Source organism: Centropristis striata, chromosome 11, assembly GCF_030273125.1.
Source record: "Centropristis striata isolate RG_2023a ecotype Rhode Island chromosome 11, C.striata_1.0, whole genome shotgun sequence".
NCBI lineage: Eukaryota > Metazoa > Chordata > Actinopteri > Perciformes > Serranidae > Centropristis > Centropristis striata.
The window spans coordinates 16,046,713-16,067,072 of record NC_081527.1 but is presented as its reverse complement, the minus strand read 5'-3'; the positions used below and the strand labels follow the sequence as shown (position 1 = coordinate 16,067,072).

At 39.6% G+C, this 20,360-nt stretch overlaps 1 protein-coding gene across 1 annotated transcript in view; it reads left to right on the top strand.

The window, feature by feature from the left end:
- Positions 1–20,360, top strand: part of gpc5c (glypican 5c) — a 112,840-nt gene that overhangs the window by 65,796 nt on the left and 26,684 nt on the right. Inside the window, exon 7 of the mRNA XM_059344104.1 lies at positions 10,887–11,007. Coding sequence (XP_059200087.1) covers positions 10,887–11,007 — 121 coding nt within the window. The remainder of the gene's footprint in view (positions 1–10,886; positions 11,008–20,360) is intronic.

Below are 20,360 nucleotides of genomic sequence, written 5' to 3'. Positions count from 1 at the left end.
CCATTCATAAGTGCAGTAACACCTTTTATTGCACTGTAGAGGACAGGCTTTCAGTGCGTAATAGCCATGAGTAATTTGAGCCATTGGACCTTCAACCATATAGCTGTTACAGTGCAACCACTCAATAAACCAGCCTGGTCTTGGTAAAATCACCCTGGGACCTCTTAAGAAGTGGCAAAGCAGTTGAGACCAACATAGTGGTGTGTAATTCCAACCCAACCACACAGCCATAAACAGCCATATTTCACTGGTCCACAGCGCCACAAAGACAGATATACAGCAGGCTCAGCACAGGTGTCGTGCCTCAGGTGAAGTCCAAGACAAAAACAGTAAAGATTCATTAACATAAATGTCCCGGACTAGAATGTTTCATCTTGGCTGGAATGACATAACCCTGCAGTTAGTGTTACCGGAGTAGGAAACAGCCTGTGGACTGTTTGTGTTTGAATGTGGAGCCCCATCATTAATAGTAAAAGGACATGTCTTCTGCACTTACTGCAATTACTCTAGGTTAGCGCTTCCCAACCTATGGGGCAACGACCCCCAGGGAGGTCGCAAGATGATTAACAGGATATGAGATTAGAAAAACAGCTGCTACACACAATTAGTTACTTCTTTCATAGTTTGTTTCAACCTTTGCCTTTTTATTGGGAATTATTTTGAAGGAAAATAATCACTCTTTGGTTGAACTGGTCACAAGTAGATTTTTTTTATTTCAAGGAGCGTGGACTAAAATGGCTACAGATAGACACATTACAGTGCAACAAAGCTCACAACGAAAAACATAGTGGACTGGTCACAAACTTTCTTAAATATCAGCTAAATATTACAGTAGTCGCGTCTCTAACCCTAACCCTAACCCTTTCCATCCATCACATTCGCATGAGAAAAGTGAAACAGAAACACCAAACTTTAATAAAACTTTTGAAAATTCACATTAAACTTTTCGTGCTCGCTTGAGGTGGTTTTTGTCTTTTTCAAAAAAATAGTTAACGCACTAAACAGGAGATGGAAACGCTTTTTACAAATATGTTCTGACATAGCGAACATTTAACTCACATGACTGATCAGCTGTTTCTGCTTCGCCGGTCTAATCAAGCTGACTGGAAACAATTATAAGTTGTCCAATATAATCTAATTCCTGAAGACATATTTTCTGTCAAGGGTGGCCAAAATTGTCTGATTATCAACCTATTTTTTAAATAATTTTTTCTCTTTGCTCAATCACTTCTTTTTTGGCTCTTTCTTGCACACTCTGTTCTTCTTCTACTGCTTACTGACTTAAAGCTGACATGTAGCCGACACCAATACATAACACTGCCTTCTTCTGACCAAAGCACATTTATGCAGCTTTGTTTATTCGCTCTAAACCAGTTGATGAAAACATCCCTAATTCGCATTTTCTTTAATGCGACATTTTTAAAATTTCACTTCAAAATTCGATTTGACTTCAATGGAAACACAGCTTCTAAAATGTCACGTTTCACAGTTTGATATGAGTTTCGTGAGTTGCACTGGATGCCAGTCACCGTATGGAGCATGCCGGCCAGGCCTGGTGGAAATTTGTTTGATCGGAGGGGGATCTTGCGCATCTGTCAGAGCAAATAAAACATGAGCTCGGCAGATTCAGCTCGTTTTCTGGATAGATCACATCTGGTAGATGTATGCAACTTGTTATAAGAAGACACTGCTTTGTTTTCAAGGGTTACAGGTCAAAAACATTTGGAACCAATGCTCGAGGTTACTGTAAGTTCAAGGCACTCTTTGACCCGAGCATTCCCATCTAGAGAAGGACACAGTTTGACACAGTGATGAACCAAAGATAAATGATTAAGTTGGAAAAACAAGTTTAAAGAGTTCCACATCATCTCATGATTAGTCATGCAGACACTTCCCAAACACAAGGAGCAGCTAGCCAGTATGAAATCATCACAACAGTTTCCAACTAACTTCAAAACAAGAGATTGCTGGGTTCAGCAGCTGACTATGTTTTTGATCTTGTTTGGAGTTGCCAACATTACTGCTGTGCCTGCGCTGCTCTTTATATTCCTGACCCTCCCTGACTCTGCCTTCATGTCTGACTCATCACCCAATACAGAAGCTTGCCAGGCTGCAAAGAAGCATGACAGAGGGCCCACTGGGCTACCGGCCAGGTCTACAAAATCACACAGCACCCTTGACTCAGCTCTCAAAGAGAGTAACTGGGAGCTTCACAAAATTCTGTCAAATTATTTGAATTTTCGTTGCCTGGAACCACAATCAAAAGTTCTACGTTCAGCAGTGGAAACCAGAACTTCAACTGAAGAGTTTTTTTTGTTTTCCTAGTGGTTGAACTTGGGATAACTCCTCTCCTTGTTATCCACATTGTCATAGTGTTACTCAACATCCCTTAGGTTGCCGTCTCCCTTGGACAATACAGGCTATAGAACTGTTTCATTCCTAAACCCTCAAGCTGCCAGCTGAAACTAGGAAGAGGTGAGGTCAAAAGATAGGAGGAGACAGATAAAGAGAGAGGAAAAACACAGAGCTTTTGTGAATAGAGAGTAAGTAAATTTAAGCCAAGACTGCATGCCCCAGGTACTGCTGAGACTTCCAAGTGACTGCAGCTACTGGTGGCGTTCAGCTTGTTCATGTGGTTACCAGCTGGGTTACTAAAGACAGCCATGAGAACAAAGGGTAGAGAAAGCAGGATGTAATGGAGTGTGTGGTCGTGGGCAGAGAAATCAAGAGAAAGAAGAAAGACGACTTGAACCGAAGACTTGGCCTCTTGTTGGACTCTGAGAGTTTGTTAAAGAACGCAAAATAATAGGTGGAGGGGAGGAAAGAGAAGAGATGGAAATAGAGCATAGAAAGAAAAGCACACTGTTTGAGCTTGCCTGCCCTGCAGATGCCCTCTCCTGATTTGCTTGCTGTTTCCCAGTGCACATTTTATGATCTGAGTATTTCCTCACTAATAAAGTTGTCTTTGAAGCACAGCAAGCTCTGGCACATTTGGATATCTTCTATAAAAAGCAGCCAAATATTTCACCAGTGCTTAATTTTGTATGTAGCTTCATGTTTGAAATATTTATTTTCACTGTGTTTATCATCGGGAACCTACGATAAACTCAGACCCACCACAAGGGTTTGTGGTAAGTGTGTGTGTGTGTGTGTGTGTGTGTGTGTGTGTGTGTGTGTGTGTGTGTTCACATTGCATTAGGGGGCACAGGCTTGCGAAAGTATGTATGTGTTTACATACGTCCATGTTTACCATCCAAGGGACAGCATGTGCACACATGTCATGTTGATTAAATGTTGGAGAAGTGGCTTTTGACCAGTTGCCTGTTCATGAGCTCGGTGTTAGTACAGTGAATGGTTCCTAATGGCACGCAGTGTGTGAGAACAGCCTGGCCTTTCAGAACAAAACCTCCTGTTCAGAGTATTTCAACATGTCCAAGCCCTGCTCGTAAAGTTAGCTGGCTACAAACATCTACTCAACCCCTCCCGTGCTCTCACTACTGGCCTCACTCGTGACTTTAGGTCCTCCTGTTCCAGGAAGAGAAAGTTGTTATGCTATATTTTACAATGTCATGGGCTTAGTGAGTAGTATGTTTTCATCACATGGGGATTTGTATCATTTAACAAATGACAAACCTTCAAAGTATAATATGTAACTTTTTAGATTTAAAATGTCTAAAACTGATTAGACATATATTTTTTATTGAACTGTGTACTTGCATTATCCCATAATCCCAGTTTTCAAACCTAGGTCAGGAATTTTAATCAGGGCAATGGTCCGTTACCATTTGAGTTGCCTGTCAATTGCATCATATCCCCTTTGCAAATGCATCAGCGTTGTTGCTGCCAGAAGCTGTCATAAATTCACTTTTTATACAGTTTTAATCCACATTTTTACAAGGCACCTCAAGTCATCAGAGAGGCAAACTGTGCAAATGATAGCGACAGCTGTGTCTGCAAAACAGTATCAGAGGAAGACTGACTTTTAAAGTGAAACTGATTTATTCAGTGTTTTTACCAGTTTTTATCACAGCATTTGTTTATTTTGAGGAGGAAAAGACCTCTGCGGATAATTCGGCTCCTGGTAAAAACCTCCTGAACATGTGGATGCTACGTTTTCACAGGAACAAGCTGAGCAACCTGAGCCGGGACGTCCTTTGTCCATCGAACAGCATCGGAGAAAGACTGATTTCTAACCTAAAACAGCTTTATTTACTGCTTTTTCTGGTAAAAACCTTCTGAACAATGAACATTTAATTAATCCTAACTGGGAGAAAATCGACTGTAATGATGCAGATGGTGGTGAAGACAATAACACATATCTTCACTATGTCACAACATCACCACACTCCGCCTTTTGTGATTGTTTTGATTGAGAGACCAGAGCTGCAGAAAATTACATTTTTTTTTATTTCATTGCATTTAAGAAAAACACAGCACACAAATACAGGAATCTACCAGTGTGGGTAGTAAAGAATGTGCTATCAGTTAAATCAGTTTTGACTTGGATATAAATATTATTGTATCCCCTCAGGTTAGACTCTTTTCGTACTGCTGTTTGTGTGTAATGAAAGAGCTGCGGTGCAAGAATTTTAACATCTTTAGTTTTTGTTGCTACATTGCAGGAAAAAAATGATATTGCAATGATAATGTTATGATAATTGCCACTTTGGTGGAACACACATTAAAAGTGTAATGCTGACAATACTTGAATGTGAAACTATCTACGTGATAAGCTGCAAAAAAAAAGCTGCAAAGATTTTTTCACGAAACACGTCATAAAGAGTGCCAAGCCTCAAAGATGACATCTTTAAAATCTACAGCTGGCATGACCCAATGTGTATTAATCATAAACCTCAACACATGTTCAATCTTGTGTATCCACAACAGCCGGGAGGGTGTGGAGAAGCTTTATTAATCATGATGAACCAACAATTTGGTGTTTACCCTGACAGCAGTACTACCAGCTCTAATCCAATGCCCTCCCTAGCTGAAATAGTACCACCCACAGCCACCAAAATACACACAGTCACTCAGATGAAAGCGATCTCATCTCCTCTTAATCATTGCTCATTGACACTTTTCCCCTCCGCAGTTTGCTCTGATTCAGCCGGATGTTTGTTTCAAAGGAATCATTTACCTAAATCAATTTTCATGTAAAAATGTGACCGCCAAAGATTCAAACATGTTTCATTTCTGGTCTATCTATAAAAGCAAGAAGCGTCTGTGTGTGAGTGTGGATGTGTGTCTAGGGCAGGGATGGGCAACTGGAGGCCTGGGGGCCGCATAAGGCCCGCACCCTCACTTGAAGTGGCCCTCAGTACAACTACATGCATTTGAGCATGAAATCTTAAAAGTGCAGTGTAAAAATGCACAAAATTATTTCTTGCAATTAATGTTGGTCTGCTGCTCTTGCACTGAAAAAAGAAATCACATTAAGTGATTATTTTTTATTTGCTTCAAACCTTTTGTATACCTATTTATACTGTTATACATGCCTTTGAGCATGAAATATGTTAAGTTACTGCACTGTAAACTTATTTAAAATTGCAATTTCATCATATCTGGTTTAGTGCACGGTCCTATATGTTGCCCTGTGGTAGTGTCCATGAAAAAGTGTGGCCCCCTCCAGCATTAAAGTTGCCCATCCCTGGTCTAGGGCATATATCACTGACCATTCGTCAGACTGACCTAAGATTTTGTATGTGGCTTGCGCATGGCACGAAGGTGTGCATCCTAGATTTTGAAGATTTTTGAATTAATTTTTCAAAATATCATTATTTACGTAGGACGTGTTGCGGCATTGCAGTGTTTCTGATCGGACGCCTTTTAGGGGAGCTCCGCCCCATTGTGTGATAGGCCTACACCTGGTCAGTAATGCAATTCACTCTGGATTTACACACCTGACTCATCTCATCTGTTAGTCTATTTAGCCTACCTATCTTTCAGAATTTTAAAGTGTGGTACAAGGTTCGATTCTCCAATAATATTAGAATAGTTTCCAGCGAATATCAATGTTCAATGTGTATGTGCTGGATGGTGTGCATACTGTACATACATTCTATACACATTCTATACATCCATTTCTGCTATTTGGTATTTATGATTGATATACATTTTTTGTGTTTGTTTGTTTTCCTGAAAGTACTTTGCATTTAACAGATATTTCAATTTGGAGAAAATATATATATATATATATATATATTTTTTTTTACATTTTGTCTTTATTTAGAATCACATTTCAATATCACATTACAACAGTCATCACCGTTTTAGGAGAAAATATATTTTAACATGTTAAATAGGTTAAATAAGGTGTTGCATGTAGTAGTAGTAGTATGAACATCACTGAATAAATATATTTAAATATATGCAGAGATATACATAGTATAGGATATGTGATATATGACATAAATATAAAGTTCTGGTAACACCTTCTATGACATCTATGTCTATAATGGTGTAGACATGAAAACATGTATAATGCATTATAATCTGATTATAGCATTGTATAAATGTAGTTATAAGAACTCATACGTATTTGTAATGTTTTTAAACAATAATCGTAACACATTATAAAGCATTTGATAATGACTTAAGTTATTTAACTTGCACTGCCAATGAGAAGTAATATCAGTGTTTGCCAGATTGATTTTAAAAGCTTCAGAAATAATACTCGCTGCTCAGTATATTTCTATATTATTCAGTGATGTTATCCTATTGATACACTGCATTTGAGCTTTGATCTAATAAACTTGAGGATTTTATAAAAATGTGCTGCTTTTGAGTGAGCAAAAGATGATTATTGATTCTAATTACTCAGCCAAAGATCCAGATAAACAGTGTACTTAAAATTCCAGGCACAAAATGTCAAGCCCCCGAGCACGCCATGCAACCTTGGTGTGCTTTTTTAATCCTGATGTGAATTTTGAGGCGCATCAAAAAATATCAACAAAACTGCCTTTAATCATCTCAGAGATGATGTACCGCCATTTCTCTCTCTGCCAAATAATAGTGGATAATCTCATTAACCATTGGGATCCTGGCAAAAATCTCTGTAGGCAGCTTGTGATATGAATGCAATTATGCAATTAGACAAATTAAAATCCAACAGGCCTAACTTCTGTATGTTTATTTTATAGTATCTATGGGTCTTGTCTTCAGTATTCATGGTAGGTTAAAAATTAGGTATGCCAAAAAGGTATTCTTCTTTGTTCGTTTTACTGGAAAATGATGAGTTTTACAGAAAAAAATAAATGCAAAAATGAATTGCAAAATGAATCCTTACCTGTAGTTAAAGAGACACATACACATATTGTATATACACAAAACACCAAGTTAATTGAATCCCTAGTGAGTGTTGTGGGCTCATTAAACCTTCCAGTCAGACCTCTGTGATCCGTCAAGAACTGAGCACACATGAAAGGCAACCAGCATCTACTTTACCTGAGGCCAGTCTACCAGACGCCCCCTCACTCTGGCTATGACCAGCCTTCTCTATACCTTTTATCAAATGTTTACACACCCGCAAAATGTTATTATTCATGCTGAAGCCTAGCTTTGTTTACAGCACATATACCGAATTGTTCAGGCACATGAGTGCACTCAAAATGCACTTTTTTCCCCCTGTTATCTCCCTGTACACCTTGAAAGCTGAATATTTAATTCCTGTTTTCTGCCTTACAACCCACGAGCATTCCTGCAGGCGTTGGAAAAGATGAAACTAGTTCAGTTTGGGGTCAGCACCGGGGAGTGGAGGTCACTGACAAGACGGGAACACACAAAGCTGCCTTTAGGACAGTGCATCAATTGGGCATTCACTGAGGAGTGAGTCAATTTCATAGAAAGGAGTCAGAGCCATGAGTCAGAAGCCATATATGTGTTCGCATACAGTTTGGATGTTTGTTGAGGCATGAGACCACCAGAAGAGAGCACAGGCTGATGATTGCAGAAAGATGTTATTAATTTAGTATCCACACTAGAGAGATATCTTTTGGTTGCTGCAGTCTTTCATTTTTCTTTTAGAATCTTCTGCTTTATGTTAACAGTCAAGTTTTGCAACAGTACATTATAGCAGTCGGCAGGAATCTTATCATCTTATGTCTGCTCCAGATCCGTGCAGAAAGTTGCAGCATTGATTGTCTGTCTATCAGGTAAGCAGCTTTGGGACGTCCTGCTGCTTCAGTTGTCACTTCCCCTACATGATATCAAACATACCCTGCGTTGAAAGATTGCGGGCCTAACGCTCTGCCAAAAGTCACCCTGACACTTCCCTTTCATTAGCATCCCATCTGATGAGCTCATATCCGCGCCAACACTGTTATCCCAAGCCAAGCCTGGAGACAGACACACATATGCTCTCTAACACACAAGCCCCTACTTTCAACCACTGCTCAGGGAGCTCTTTGATTCGTCAATTTATCATGTATGTCAAAGGGGGAGGTTGAAAGTCCAAAAGCTATCGATTGTTTCCATCTTGACAAGAGAAGATTCAGAGCCGCTGGCAATTAAAAGCTTCAATTGTTGTCAAAGCAGACAGTGGTTTATGTGTGTGTCTGTAAGAGGCTGAGGGAAGGGGTTGAGAGGGGGGTGGCCACTTTGCAAATATACAAAGTGAAAGAAGCAATTAAAGGAGCAAGAGGAAATAAACAAGAAGGGATGTAAAGTAATGTGTAGCGACAGAGGGTTAAGCGAGAGATTTTTGCATTTTTATGGGCCCCGATCCGTAAAGCGCTGTTTCAGCATGTTGAGGGAGCACAGACCTTATTGAGACATTGCTTAGATCACAGGCCAGAGATTCTCAAGTTCAGCACTTTTATGATTGCCTCCACTCATATTCACATGCATATATATATACAAGTGTGTGCATGCGCATCCACATAAAAAAGCATGCACAGGCCCATAAACACATTCACTTACACCATCCATAATCACTTTATCAGCCTTGTACTGCCTGTAGGAGCATCAATTGATTTGGTGCCAGTACATGTCATTCCTTTCCAATGCTGTTAAATCCTCCACGCATGGAAGATTAGCATCAACAAATAATTTTCAAATTAATTTTGATTATAAAAAAAATAACTTTGTGTATGTAAGGCAAGGGCTCAAAGGTCACATAATGTAAAAAGTCTAACCAGTGAAACTGTAGCAAGTGGGGGGATTTACTATTTAATGTCCTACAACCGCAGACATTATTTCAGACATCTAACCAAAAATCTAAGTTTGAGAGGGGAAACCCCATGACACTAAAATGCTTATTTACTTCCTAACTTGCTAACTTACTTGCAGCTGTGCCTTCAAACGAGCTGTCAGCAGTTCTGTAAGGTTGTGATGTCACAACTATACTATATATAGGTAGAAAGTGGCTCTACATTGAAACCTCAGGGAGTCTCCGCCTAAAGGATGAGTCTGGAGTAGGAGGGGGATGAGTGAATATCTGTGTGTATGTATATATATATATATATATATATATATATATATATATATATATATAGTGTAGCAGTATTAGCATGAAAAATAGTTAGTAGATATAGAAGGTATAAGGATATGATTTAATAGCATAATATACTTTTATGTTTCCCAGAAAAGCACTAATAAACTTCTTTATAATAGGTTCTTGTCTCATCACGTCCCTAAAATACAGAGTTAGCTTCTACTCACTATTCTACCAGTGCAAGTTTTCATTGTAAACATACTGGTTGTCATAATTAGTCAAATTGTTTGTCCCTTAAACCCAATCTAATAGATAAAGTTGGGTGTTGTGACTCAGTTCCAGTGTTACCTGCTGGTCACTTTATTTTACTCCATTAGTGACTGTCAGTAAATGGTGGTACTTTTCAGTGACCTTTAACAGAGAGGATAGTATAAAGAAGTAAATCATAGCGCCAATTTTCTGAATGCTTTACGGGAAATAAATGACAGAATGGCTCCGTGTGACGCTGTGTGTGTCTCTGTGTGTTACGCCAATACAGATTTTCCCAGCTGGACTTATTACAGAGGTAGAACTGCCTGTACTGTATCCTCAAATACTCATTCAAAACAATAAACAGCAATGTAATCCGTTCCATGGTTTAAACATTTTTTTACCGCTAAATCTATAAAATGTTAAATCAATTTGTTACGGAGCCTTAACTGTGCTTTGCTTCGTCATGATACTTGTTTAGTTTTCAGCCAAAACAACTTTTGTGTCCATTATGCTAAATTAAAACACTTCCCCTCTACATCAGGCAGCTGCTAGAAATGTTAGCCTCTCTGACATCAGCTCAACAACAGCTCTGACAAAATCAACAGCTATAATCCCCGCCGAGCTGCAGGCCCACGGAGCATGCCAGGGATTAAAGGGTCCAGCTCACCATGTCTCTCTATTTCATTTTAACAAGGCTGCGCTCAGTCATATTTTCATTTAAAAATATTTTCAATCACAGACGATCATAAAAGCCGCATTAAGTGATTTTTGACCACATTTGATGCACAAAATATTGCATAATGGAGCTTTTAATGTTTTCCGTGCCTCTTGCCCTGTGTTACGTATTTGACAAACGAGGTCCTAATGGTTGTTAGTTTATGTTGAAGAGCTGCAGTAAAGTTGGCAGACTTTTAAATGCGGACATTGATGGACTACATGATAAACTCGGTTTTTATTTATTTGACAGTAAAAGCAAAAGCTTATTTTCCAAGCAACTCAAAAGAATAATGATTCCCACACTAACAAATACATACAATATTGCATGTTAACAGGCAGAATAAAGCAAAATATAACCAGAACATGGCTGGTGTTTTGTGAAGCAACCACATGTTGTCATTAATACTACAACTTACTGTCTTTTTGTCTCTACAATTCCTGATTTTTCCCCCAAATATCTGACTCCCTTTTCCTTTTTTCTTCACAGCTATACAGGCAGAGTTGTAGGAAACGGTCTACATGCCCAGAGGCAAAACCCAGAGGTCAAAGTTCGCAGCCCGAACCCTACCATGGCTGAGGTCAAGGAGAGGTTGGAGCGCTTCAACCAGGTAGGATGATCATTACTCATCATTATGACGACTTCCCTCAACTTTAATAAAGTTAAATATGGAGCATGTTGTTTTGTACACATCAACACTGTGTTTCAGCATGTAAAAATTGTTTTCCAGATATCTGTTCATCCATATGTCACACATAATATCAGGAGATAACATTTTACTGATTAGATGTAAACTAATGAAACATCATAAGTGAATACATATTTCAGACTTAACTAGTGTTGGTTGCTTTGTGCCTATATTCCCTGTTTCCAGTGTTAAATACAAGGTTGCCCTTGAAGTTGGAAGCATTTTGTTTTCAGCCACAATCCTCTTTTAATTGTGGTTTAATTTTCATTGTGATATGTTTGGAGATTGATTAATAAAGTTTTGAGAAGATATACACTTAATCCGTCAAGAATAAATATCATTGTCACGATCATTTCATTGAAAGAGGTAAAAAAATAATGTTATTTCAACTTTATGGGCGGCCATGTACATTAAAGCAGGTCAAAAGTTATCAGTCACCCAAAGTATTATGCAACCAAAATCAATTAAGTCCTAACTGAAAGGGTTTTTGTCTAGTTAGTATGTCTCAAACAATAAAACACATAGCCAGAAGTGCTGAAATGTCCTTGCCATTTTTCTCAGATCCAAAGTCTTGTTTTGAGCTCAGAGGCAGATATCAAAGATAAATGAAAAGGATAGCGGGTGAAAGGGAGACCGTGACAAAAAAAGTGAATTACTGTGGAAAGGAGAAAAAAAAGAGAGAAAGATGAGAGGCGGGAGCAAAAGGTCAGGAATGAGTGACAGATAGGCAGGGATGACACAAGCAGCTTCAAAGTGACACTGTTTGTCATGTAGATGGGGTTTAGGGCTGAAAAGGACCAAGAAGAAAAGGGCCATTTCACACAGTCCCTAGAGGCCATTTGAGGAGACAAACGGACTAGGATTCGGTTCCCCTCTGCCTGTCTGCCCTTTTGTTGCCCTGAAAATTGTGCCCACAGATACTACACCAGCCATCTCTCACTTTCTAAATCTATATCCCTCTTTCTTTCCCCAGTTTTCATCCTTTTGGTTCCCATTTGAAGCTTCTAATACACATCAAACACTTCAATGCCATTTTTCTTGCGTGTCTTTAATCTCTCTGTTAATGCATTTCTGTTTTGCTCCTCTTCCACTCTACATCATGACAATTCGTTATCAATATCTGCATACATCCCTTTACCGCCATCCCCTTCCTTTCCCTCTCACATCCATACATTTATTTTCCCCCTCCGTCTACATATATCTTGTATCTCACATATATCTCCCAGCCAGTCTGTCCACCTGTCTGCCACTGACAGCTCAAGATCATTTCTGTCCGACCACAGCATCCCATTGTGCACGGTGGCTGTCAAGTACCCCGTTGTCATGGTAACTATGCAGAGTTGAGCGGGTGTCCTGTTGACATTTACAGGGTTGAAAAGCCTACCTTGAATCTAGACCAGGCGGCAGAGCTTGGCTGAGCTTTGTGTTTGTGCCAGATAAGAGCAAAGGATCACAGAGTGTTAAACTGCATAATGTGACCGTTTTCCAAGGCGCATCCACAACAGTTAAGAATCCACGAGTGCAGAAATGTATTTTATCACGTGTGCGCACACCTCCATGCGTACAGACAGTTTTGCATCAATGCAGTAAATTGAACTGCAGCATCAGACATTGCATAATGTTTGCTTAAAGTCTTTCTGATTTTAAATATTTTCCTTTTTGGCACTCACCTGTGACTGCTACTAACCCTGGTTACTATCCAAACTGATTCATTTAGATCAAAGTGGTTTTGTTAAGAATTAAATCCTCTGCCAAATGATGTTATAGGCTAATACCATTTCAGGCTTAAAAGGCCTATGATAGGCTTAAAGGCACGCTCCTTAATTTTGTTGTAGCACCCTCAAATTTCTTCCCACATAACTGTAGTTTAAAGTTCTTCTTAACTGACTAATCTGGAAAAACCTGATTTGTAGTCAGATATTCAGTTAATTGTCATTTTATCCACAAGGAACTTTCATTTACTGTTGACAGAAGCGGTAGAGTTTCCATGAGCACCAGACTCTCTTTAGAAAACATCTCATTTTACTGCAGCAGGGTGTGACAGTCTGACCCGCTCAGTCCTGGTTCTGGTTCTCCCATGCCTCCCTTTCCTACAGCAACATGGTGTGAGCCTCCAGCAGCATAGCATCACTAGCCTGGTTTCCATTAGTTGAAGTTAAGTCGAAGCGAATTTGACGCAAAATTTTGAAATGTTGCATTAAAGAATATGTTTCCATCTACTGGTTTAGAGCAAAAAAACAAAATAATTTTTAGTTGTCCTTTCATGTCAGCTCGTCTTGACCGGCAGAGCGGAAACAGCTCATCAGTCATGTGTGAGATGTTTGCTACGTCAGAACTTATTTGGAAAAATCGCTTCTATCTCTTCTTTTGCATACTAACTATTTTTGGAAAAAGACAAAAAACCCCACAATCGAGCATTAAACTTGAAAGTTTTATCGAATTTGGTGTTTTCATGCAGATCATCAAAGATGTGCATAGAAATTCATTGATGGAAACACAACTAGTGTTGGCTCCTAGGAAGTGAGCAGTGAGCTCCAGGTTCTGCATCCACAAAAATATAAACCACCTTGTCTTTCCCAACTGGGACCAGCAGCGGGGCAGCTCTGGTCCTGGCTGGGGGAGAACTTGGATTATAGCCGGATCTGGGTCTGTTTGTGGCGGCTTGTCACTGCCAGAGGCCCTGCTGGAGTCTGAGCAGAAGGAGTTTCTGGCGAACCTGCATAATTTCATCTGATTAAGTCAGAATCTGTCCCAGTGACACTGTGACACCCATTAAGAATAACTATAGAAATAGCTTATATTCTTGCTGATGGTCTCATCTCGTTTGCTTATGTAGGTCATATAGAGGCATCAGTATCACATTTAGACTGTTACATATCCAATTTTAAAGTCCTTGTAGTGACTTTAACATTAATAAATAGGAGGAAATCACAATCCTGTCCAAAATCCCTAATTACAAGCCACAAGACAAATATCAGCATAATGATGTCACCTGTCCTGTTTTCTGCTTTTCGAGCAAACAAGGTCGTCACTTGTCCCCGGCTCTCTTTATCCTTGCTGCAGAGCCCTCAACAGATGTTTGGAGACAGGGCCATTATATATAATCTTCCAGGTGGGTGAGTCAGTTCACAAAATAAGTTCCTATTCAGATTGGTTTTGGCAAGCCCATCTGGATCCCTCTCCAATTTACAAACTTTACTGGACACACTTGGCGCCTTTTAGGCTGTAAAGTTAATTGCAATCCAATCAGGAGGGAGTCGTTTACAGACACAAAGCATTGTTGATTCACACAGTTTATATTTGTTTGTGCAGAACCAGACTTAGCTCAATGACTTTGCACATGAGCTCCATAATTAGTCAGTAATATAACATTAAATGATCTGAATAAATCGATAATAAGTCAATAATCAATAGAAATCACTATGTGGATTTTGTTCGTTTTTGGCTTAGTGAACCAGAAAAGTTGTTCAAGTTGTAGAATGATGGCGGGAGGCATGAAAGTCAAAGTTTTTCAGAGTCTTAAGATCTCTGGGTGTTACAATGTTACACTGCTGTTCTCTTTGATTTTTGAGAAATGAAAACAAGAGCGCTGCACACAGTCAGTAGTTAAGGGGGACTGGGAGTGTGGAACGTTCCCAGCAAATATACAAACCCGGCACGGCTCTGTCTATTTAGAACGCTTGAAATCTCAGCAGCCATGGAGCGAACAGTAAAAAGGCTTGGCATTGATCAACAACACCTGCAAGCTCCTGCTGATATGTTATGGCAAGTCTGTGGAAAGAGCCAGTAAAGTATCACTGATTACATCTTTGAATAAATGTATTCCTTTAAACATCTGATCCGCTCTTATTAAACAGCAGGAGAAATTCTGGCAGCCCCACACTGGGTATTAAAAATCCTGACCTTGATTGTCAGAAAAAGCTTAACAGAAAGAAACGTTAAATAATGCATTTGCTGAGATGCCTCAAACTAATGTCCCTACAGTTGTTAATTTTGCTTCTTTGTGTGTGTTCCTGTACTTTTATCCTTGCGAAAAACTACTTTGAGTTTCAGACGTTCACAGCGAGGACATTTTTGAAGAGCTAGTCCTTTGAAGTAGTGAAGACTGATACAAATGATCTATTTAGGGTTAAGATTTGAATTTTATCCTGCTGTTAGAAGTACGATTAGGTGTCTCTGTACGTTTTTTCTTTCATCCTTGGACTGTTGTTATTTTCACTGAAAGTAAAAAATAAAATAAAAATCTAAAAATACACACTGGACTGTTTTAAATTGCATGGATAGTCTCTTTTTTTCCCCTTTTTTTTTTTTTTTACTTAAAAGGTATTGCAGGTATTCCAATGAATCGCTAATCTGAGCTTTTCCAAATTTGAATAACCTCCATTTCCGGGATTAGTGAGGTTAAGACGTGTATATTTTTACCTACTGGAGAGTAGTTAGACCCAAAGCACTGTGGCACTAAGAGGATTGTGAAACTGCTGCTGATGTATCACAGACTATGACCCCTCATCTACCCATGGCATTTTCCTCTTAAAGCACTCAGAGCTGCATACAAAATGAATGTGAGTGTGTTGGTATGCACAATCATGTTTGATCCACACACAAACTGGTGACGTGTGGTAGACAGGATGCAAGGTAGAAGAGGGCACAGAAATCCCACACACTTGCACATTCATGTTTAACACATCTCCACGTAGAAACAGAAACTGGAAATAACACACAAATGCATACAGGACAAGCCTAATCTCTTGACCTCCTATAAAATGGTCCATTAAGTGAGTCGGCCCAAGTTATGTTCCTCCCCTGTGTATCTCCTCTGACTATCCTCTTTCTCGCTCTCTTTCCCTCTGCCTGTAAATATTGCTAATGTGGACAGTAAATGTTTCAAAGTGGAGTTTTGATTCCCGGCCATCAGTCCAGCTGTTTTAGGGTGGGGATCTTTTTCACAATGGTCTATCTGTTTCCATGCGAGCACTGAGGCCAGATCATTTGTCAGTTTGTCAATTTGCACTCCGGTAAATGCAAAGTCAGTGGCAACACGCAGTTCTGGAGAAAAAGAAATCCCAGACGACCATTCGTGTGCTTCTTTTTTCTCGGAAACACACACACACACCAAACATAGACAACATCTAACTAAACTGGATGGACTCTCTGTATGTATGTATGTATGTATGTATGTCCTTCGATTTTCTCTACAATCATTCATCTGATCGATTTTACACTTTGTGGATGTATTGCTGAAAACCCAAGAAAGTGTCATGTGATCTTCATATTTATTAGTAGTGTGTAATGTACACACTCCATTGTTTCCATTGCTCACTACACTACATTCAGGAACTGATGGAGAATAGACCACAGATGTTACAATGTAGCAGTTCAAGCATCAGCAATGTAACTTTGGGAATGAACACTGATGTTCCCAGAAATAGCCTGGTCCCATATAGCTAGCTGTTAGCAAATGATGCGTATCCTCCATGGATGAAAAAAAAGACAAAAGGACAGTGCTCAGGTGGAGCCTCATTCATTCCTACACAAGTTAGTGAGTGGCACATGAAGCGAAAAAAGTTTGACTTGTGTGTATAAAAATATACCCTAAACTTCTGCTTCTGTGGGCCCATAGAGGAAACACACTAGCTTTTCCTTAAGCCCCGCCTTCCAGCCGCTTGGTCTCAGGCTAATTCAAATGAATGGAAAAAGGAAAATAACTCTGGATTCGACTAGTGAATTGTACAACCTTAAGGACCTAGAAAAAGCACTATTAAAATGTTCGTACTTGGAAGCTAATGTACGAAAAAAATCTGCTGATTTGCAAGCATCTCTTTCCTAATGTAGGTCTATGGGGGAGAGTGAATCACACAATGGACCCTGAAGTTGTATTTCGCAGTTTGGCCACTATTTCAAATTAACTTCAAAGCTGTTCCTGGGGGCATGGTACACTCTATCATTGCTAGGGAATGCAACTATATCATGGCAGGTGTATTGCTCACGACCCAATGAAACACAGTATCGAGTGTGAAGTTTTTTTGGGTGAACAGTACTTGAAAGCTGCAAGCAGCAATACGGCATGGCAAGTTAATGGCCTGTTCTGAACAGGCACCGTTTGAACGGACACTGCACTAGTCATTAGAAATGGGGAAAGCTGTGGTGGATGGAGAGTTGGAAAGACTCCAGCATCAAAATCCAGTACAGAGAGGCCAGTTGTATGTGTGATTGATGAGATCGACTACCGCTTTGCTGTCTGGTTTGGCCAGTGGCCCGGCCAGGTTCCACATCAGAGAAGCCTTACTCGTGTTTAACACACACTCAGCACAACCCCTGTGTGGATCCAGTCGATCCATGGATCCATCAGCTACTGCAGAGACTCAGAGTTAATGTGTGCTCTTGTTAGTGAGGACAGGCTGTGGATGCTCTTTGGAAGACTGAATATAAACAAAATAAAATGTTTTTATGATAACTCTGAAAGAGCAAAGGTTTAGACTTATGAGAAACCCACAGTTGGTTTTCTGACTTCAATCTGCCTTTCACAGTATAGGTCTCTTTTATGTTTGAGCAGTGCCTGTAGCAGTCAGAGAGTGTTTGAGCTTTACAGAGTTGGGGATGAAGAAAGAGCTTGGGCTGAGCTGGCAGCCCGTCACAGGGAGGGGACAGATTCTTTCCACTTGAAGAAGATGATGGAGCTGGCCTTCACAGGAGCTCTGCTGCTCTTTGCTGCTGCTGTGGCAACGATACAGCAACAAGTCTCACTGCCCAGGCTTCTCTGTCAGCTTGGCAACCAAACTTCATGAAACCAGACTTTAACTTAAGCATAACATTTTTTTTCCCATCATAATTAGATGCAAAGCTCATAAAAATCCAGTGAACTGTGACTATTTTCCATATTGGGTCATATTTACTCTCCCCATTGGTTTCAGTTCCATGCAGACAGTGATTCTTGTCATGTGGAGGAAGTACTGTACGTGACATGTTTCTCTTACAGGCACGTAGTTACCGTGTGAAAATCCCCTTTTGTGATGTGATATGGTGTGCTTTTGTGAAGTAAAACACTATGTTCCAAAGGTTGTCTGCTACAAGGATTATAGGCTTGTGTGTCTTCACATATTTAGTAAACATTATTATAGGAAGGTGGGGATTTTAGTTATTAGTTGTTGTTTTTTTTTCTTTGGCAAAGGTGGGATGACGGACTAACATGTTCTCAATTTTGGCTGTATATTGGCAATGATTCCCTTATTTGATTACATTTTGATTCCAAAACTTCCAATTTAATTAAATCTGATTTAATTCAACTCAGTTAAGTTTAATTAAATTCTTGAACAAGATTCACATCAGAGAAATACCAACATTGCCTAAATACAGGAGCACTTCTCAGAATGTATCCTGGGAACTTACTTTATTTTTTTATTCCACACGTAAGTGCATCATTAAAAGTAGTAATAGTAAAAGTTTTTTAATTATTTGTGTAAATAGTAATAACTTAGTTTCCATAATGCAAATATTTTACACACTGTGAATCCTTAAACACACAGTTAAGTAAATACAGCTGCATGTAAAGACTGCTGTTGGGATTTCATGATCAATACCACACTCAACTCAAAATCACAATATTTATTTTCACAGTCCAGTTACAGACAGACAGACAGACAGACAAAGAAAAAGAAGGACACTATAGTATTTTTCTTGTTCTTTGTCTCACCTGCACTCTATTAAAGTTGTATGTATTGTATAACCTGCATTGATTATTGCACTATGCGGGTCGATGATACCTATAACGATGGGAGGGCATGAGGAGTGACCTGGAGTAGTACTATATCAGAAGGGCCCTTCAAACCTCTTGTGCTGCTACCTTATAAGGACTTCTGTAGCCCAGTTTGAAGTCTTCTGCTTCCAAGCAACACAGCAGCAGCAGCCTTCATTGTCTCTGCCTGTTGACCCTCACATCTCATACAACAGAGTTTTCAGCAGCTAGGTAGCTGTTTCAACATGCTCTCAGAAAACCGCCAGTGTCACTCCAACTGTCATACATTTTTTAACAACATCTCTATCACTTGCCCGACAAAAGCCAAAGTTTATTCACCCATACATACATTACACAAACACAATCCGCCTCGGTCGGTGCCTGACAGGAGCAGGGTGTGACGGGCACAACGCCGCAGCGCGTTGCAGTGATTGACTCATGAGAGTTACTTGAGGTCAGGGCCAATAAAGTGTCACTAACTGTTAGCAAGAGAATCGACTTGTATTAGCTTGCAGTGCAGGGGCGTGTGACTCTGCCTTTGTTTAAAAAATGTTCAAAGTATTACTCAGACCTCTTGGGAAATATATGTGTTTATTCTCAAAAGTAGAAGCAGATTTTCAAATTTTATACAGTTTGCATGAAATTCGGTGGAAAGTTAGGATATTGGAACATGAAGAACTGATTAGTTTTTACTGCACAAAACACAACCAGGTGGACAAAAATGTTTTGGAGATGCAGGAAGAAGGAAGAAGCTTTTCTGAATTCCTTAGTATAAGACAAATCTTTCAGCAACTACCCAGGGACGTTTCTGCCAAAACAAATAGACAGATGTTTTAATATTTTGTTCTAAATTATGCCCAATTTGCCATTTGCAGTTGCAACCAAATTAAGATGACCATTGTTATATTCTGCAAAAATATGGTGGTGCAAGGCAAGTTTATTTGTATAGCACATTTCAGCAACAAGGCAATTCAAAGTGCTTTAAGTTTTAAGTTGCAGAGCCTCACAAATCATGAGCATGATTCTTTTTGAGACAGGAGTTGGGCTTGTGTGGCCTTGGCCGAGGTGCATGTGGTCAAAGAGTGTGTGTATGTTAGAAGACTTTTGTTTTTAAATACCTGAGCCGATATGTTGTCTAGATAAGATAACTGCATGAAGTCTGTATGTTTTTGTGTGGCATGGTGGTCAGTGATCTTCTGAGAATCATACTGGTGTCGATATGGATTTCACATCTAAAAGTCAACAAGGCAAAAGATCTGGCTGTCAGCTTTGGAGGAAGGGTTTGTATTGGCTCCATCGTTAACCATGGAAAAGGACAACAGCAGAAAAGGACTTGGCCCACTGTGTTGTTACCCCTTTGATTCTAAATTCACTTTTGAATCACTTTCATTTTCCATGTTGTGAATGGCAATGCAGGCTTTTGCTATAGTCCAGACTCTGACAACTACCATTAATGTCCAGCCCAAAACTTTCTTAATCTGTCAATCAAAGTCTATCTATTAATTATGAACTGTCTGGAAAATGGTTGGCCATACCACGCACT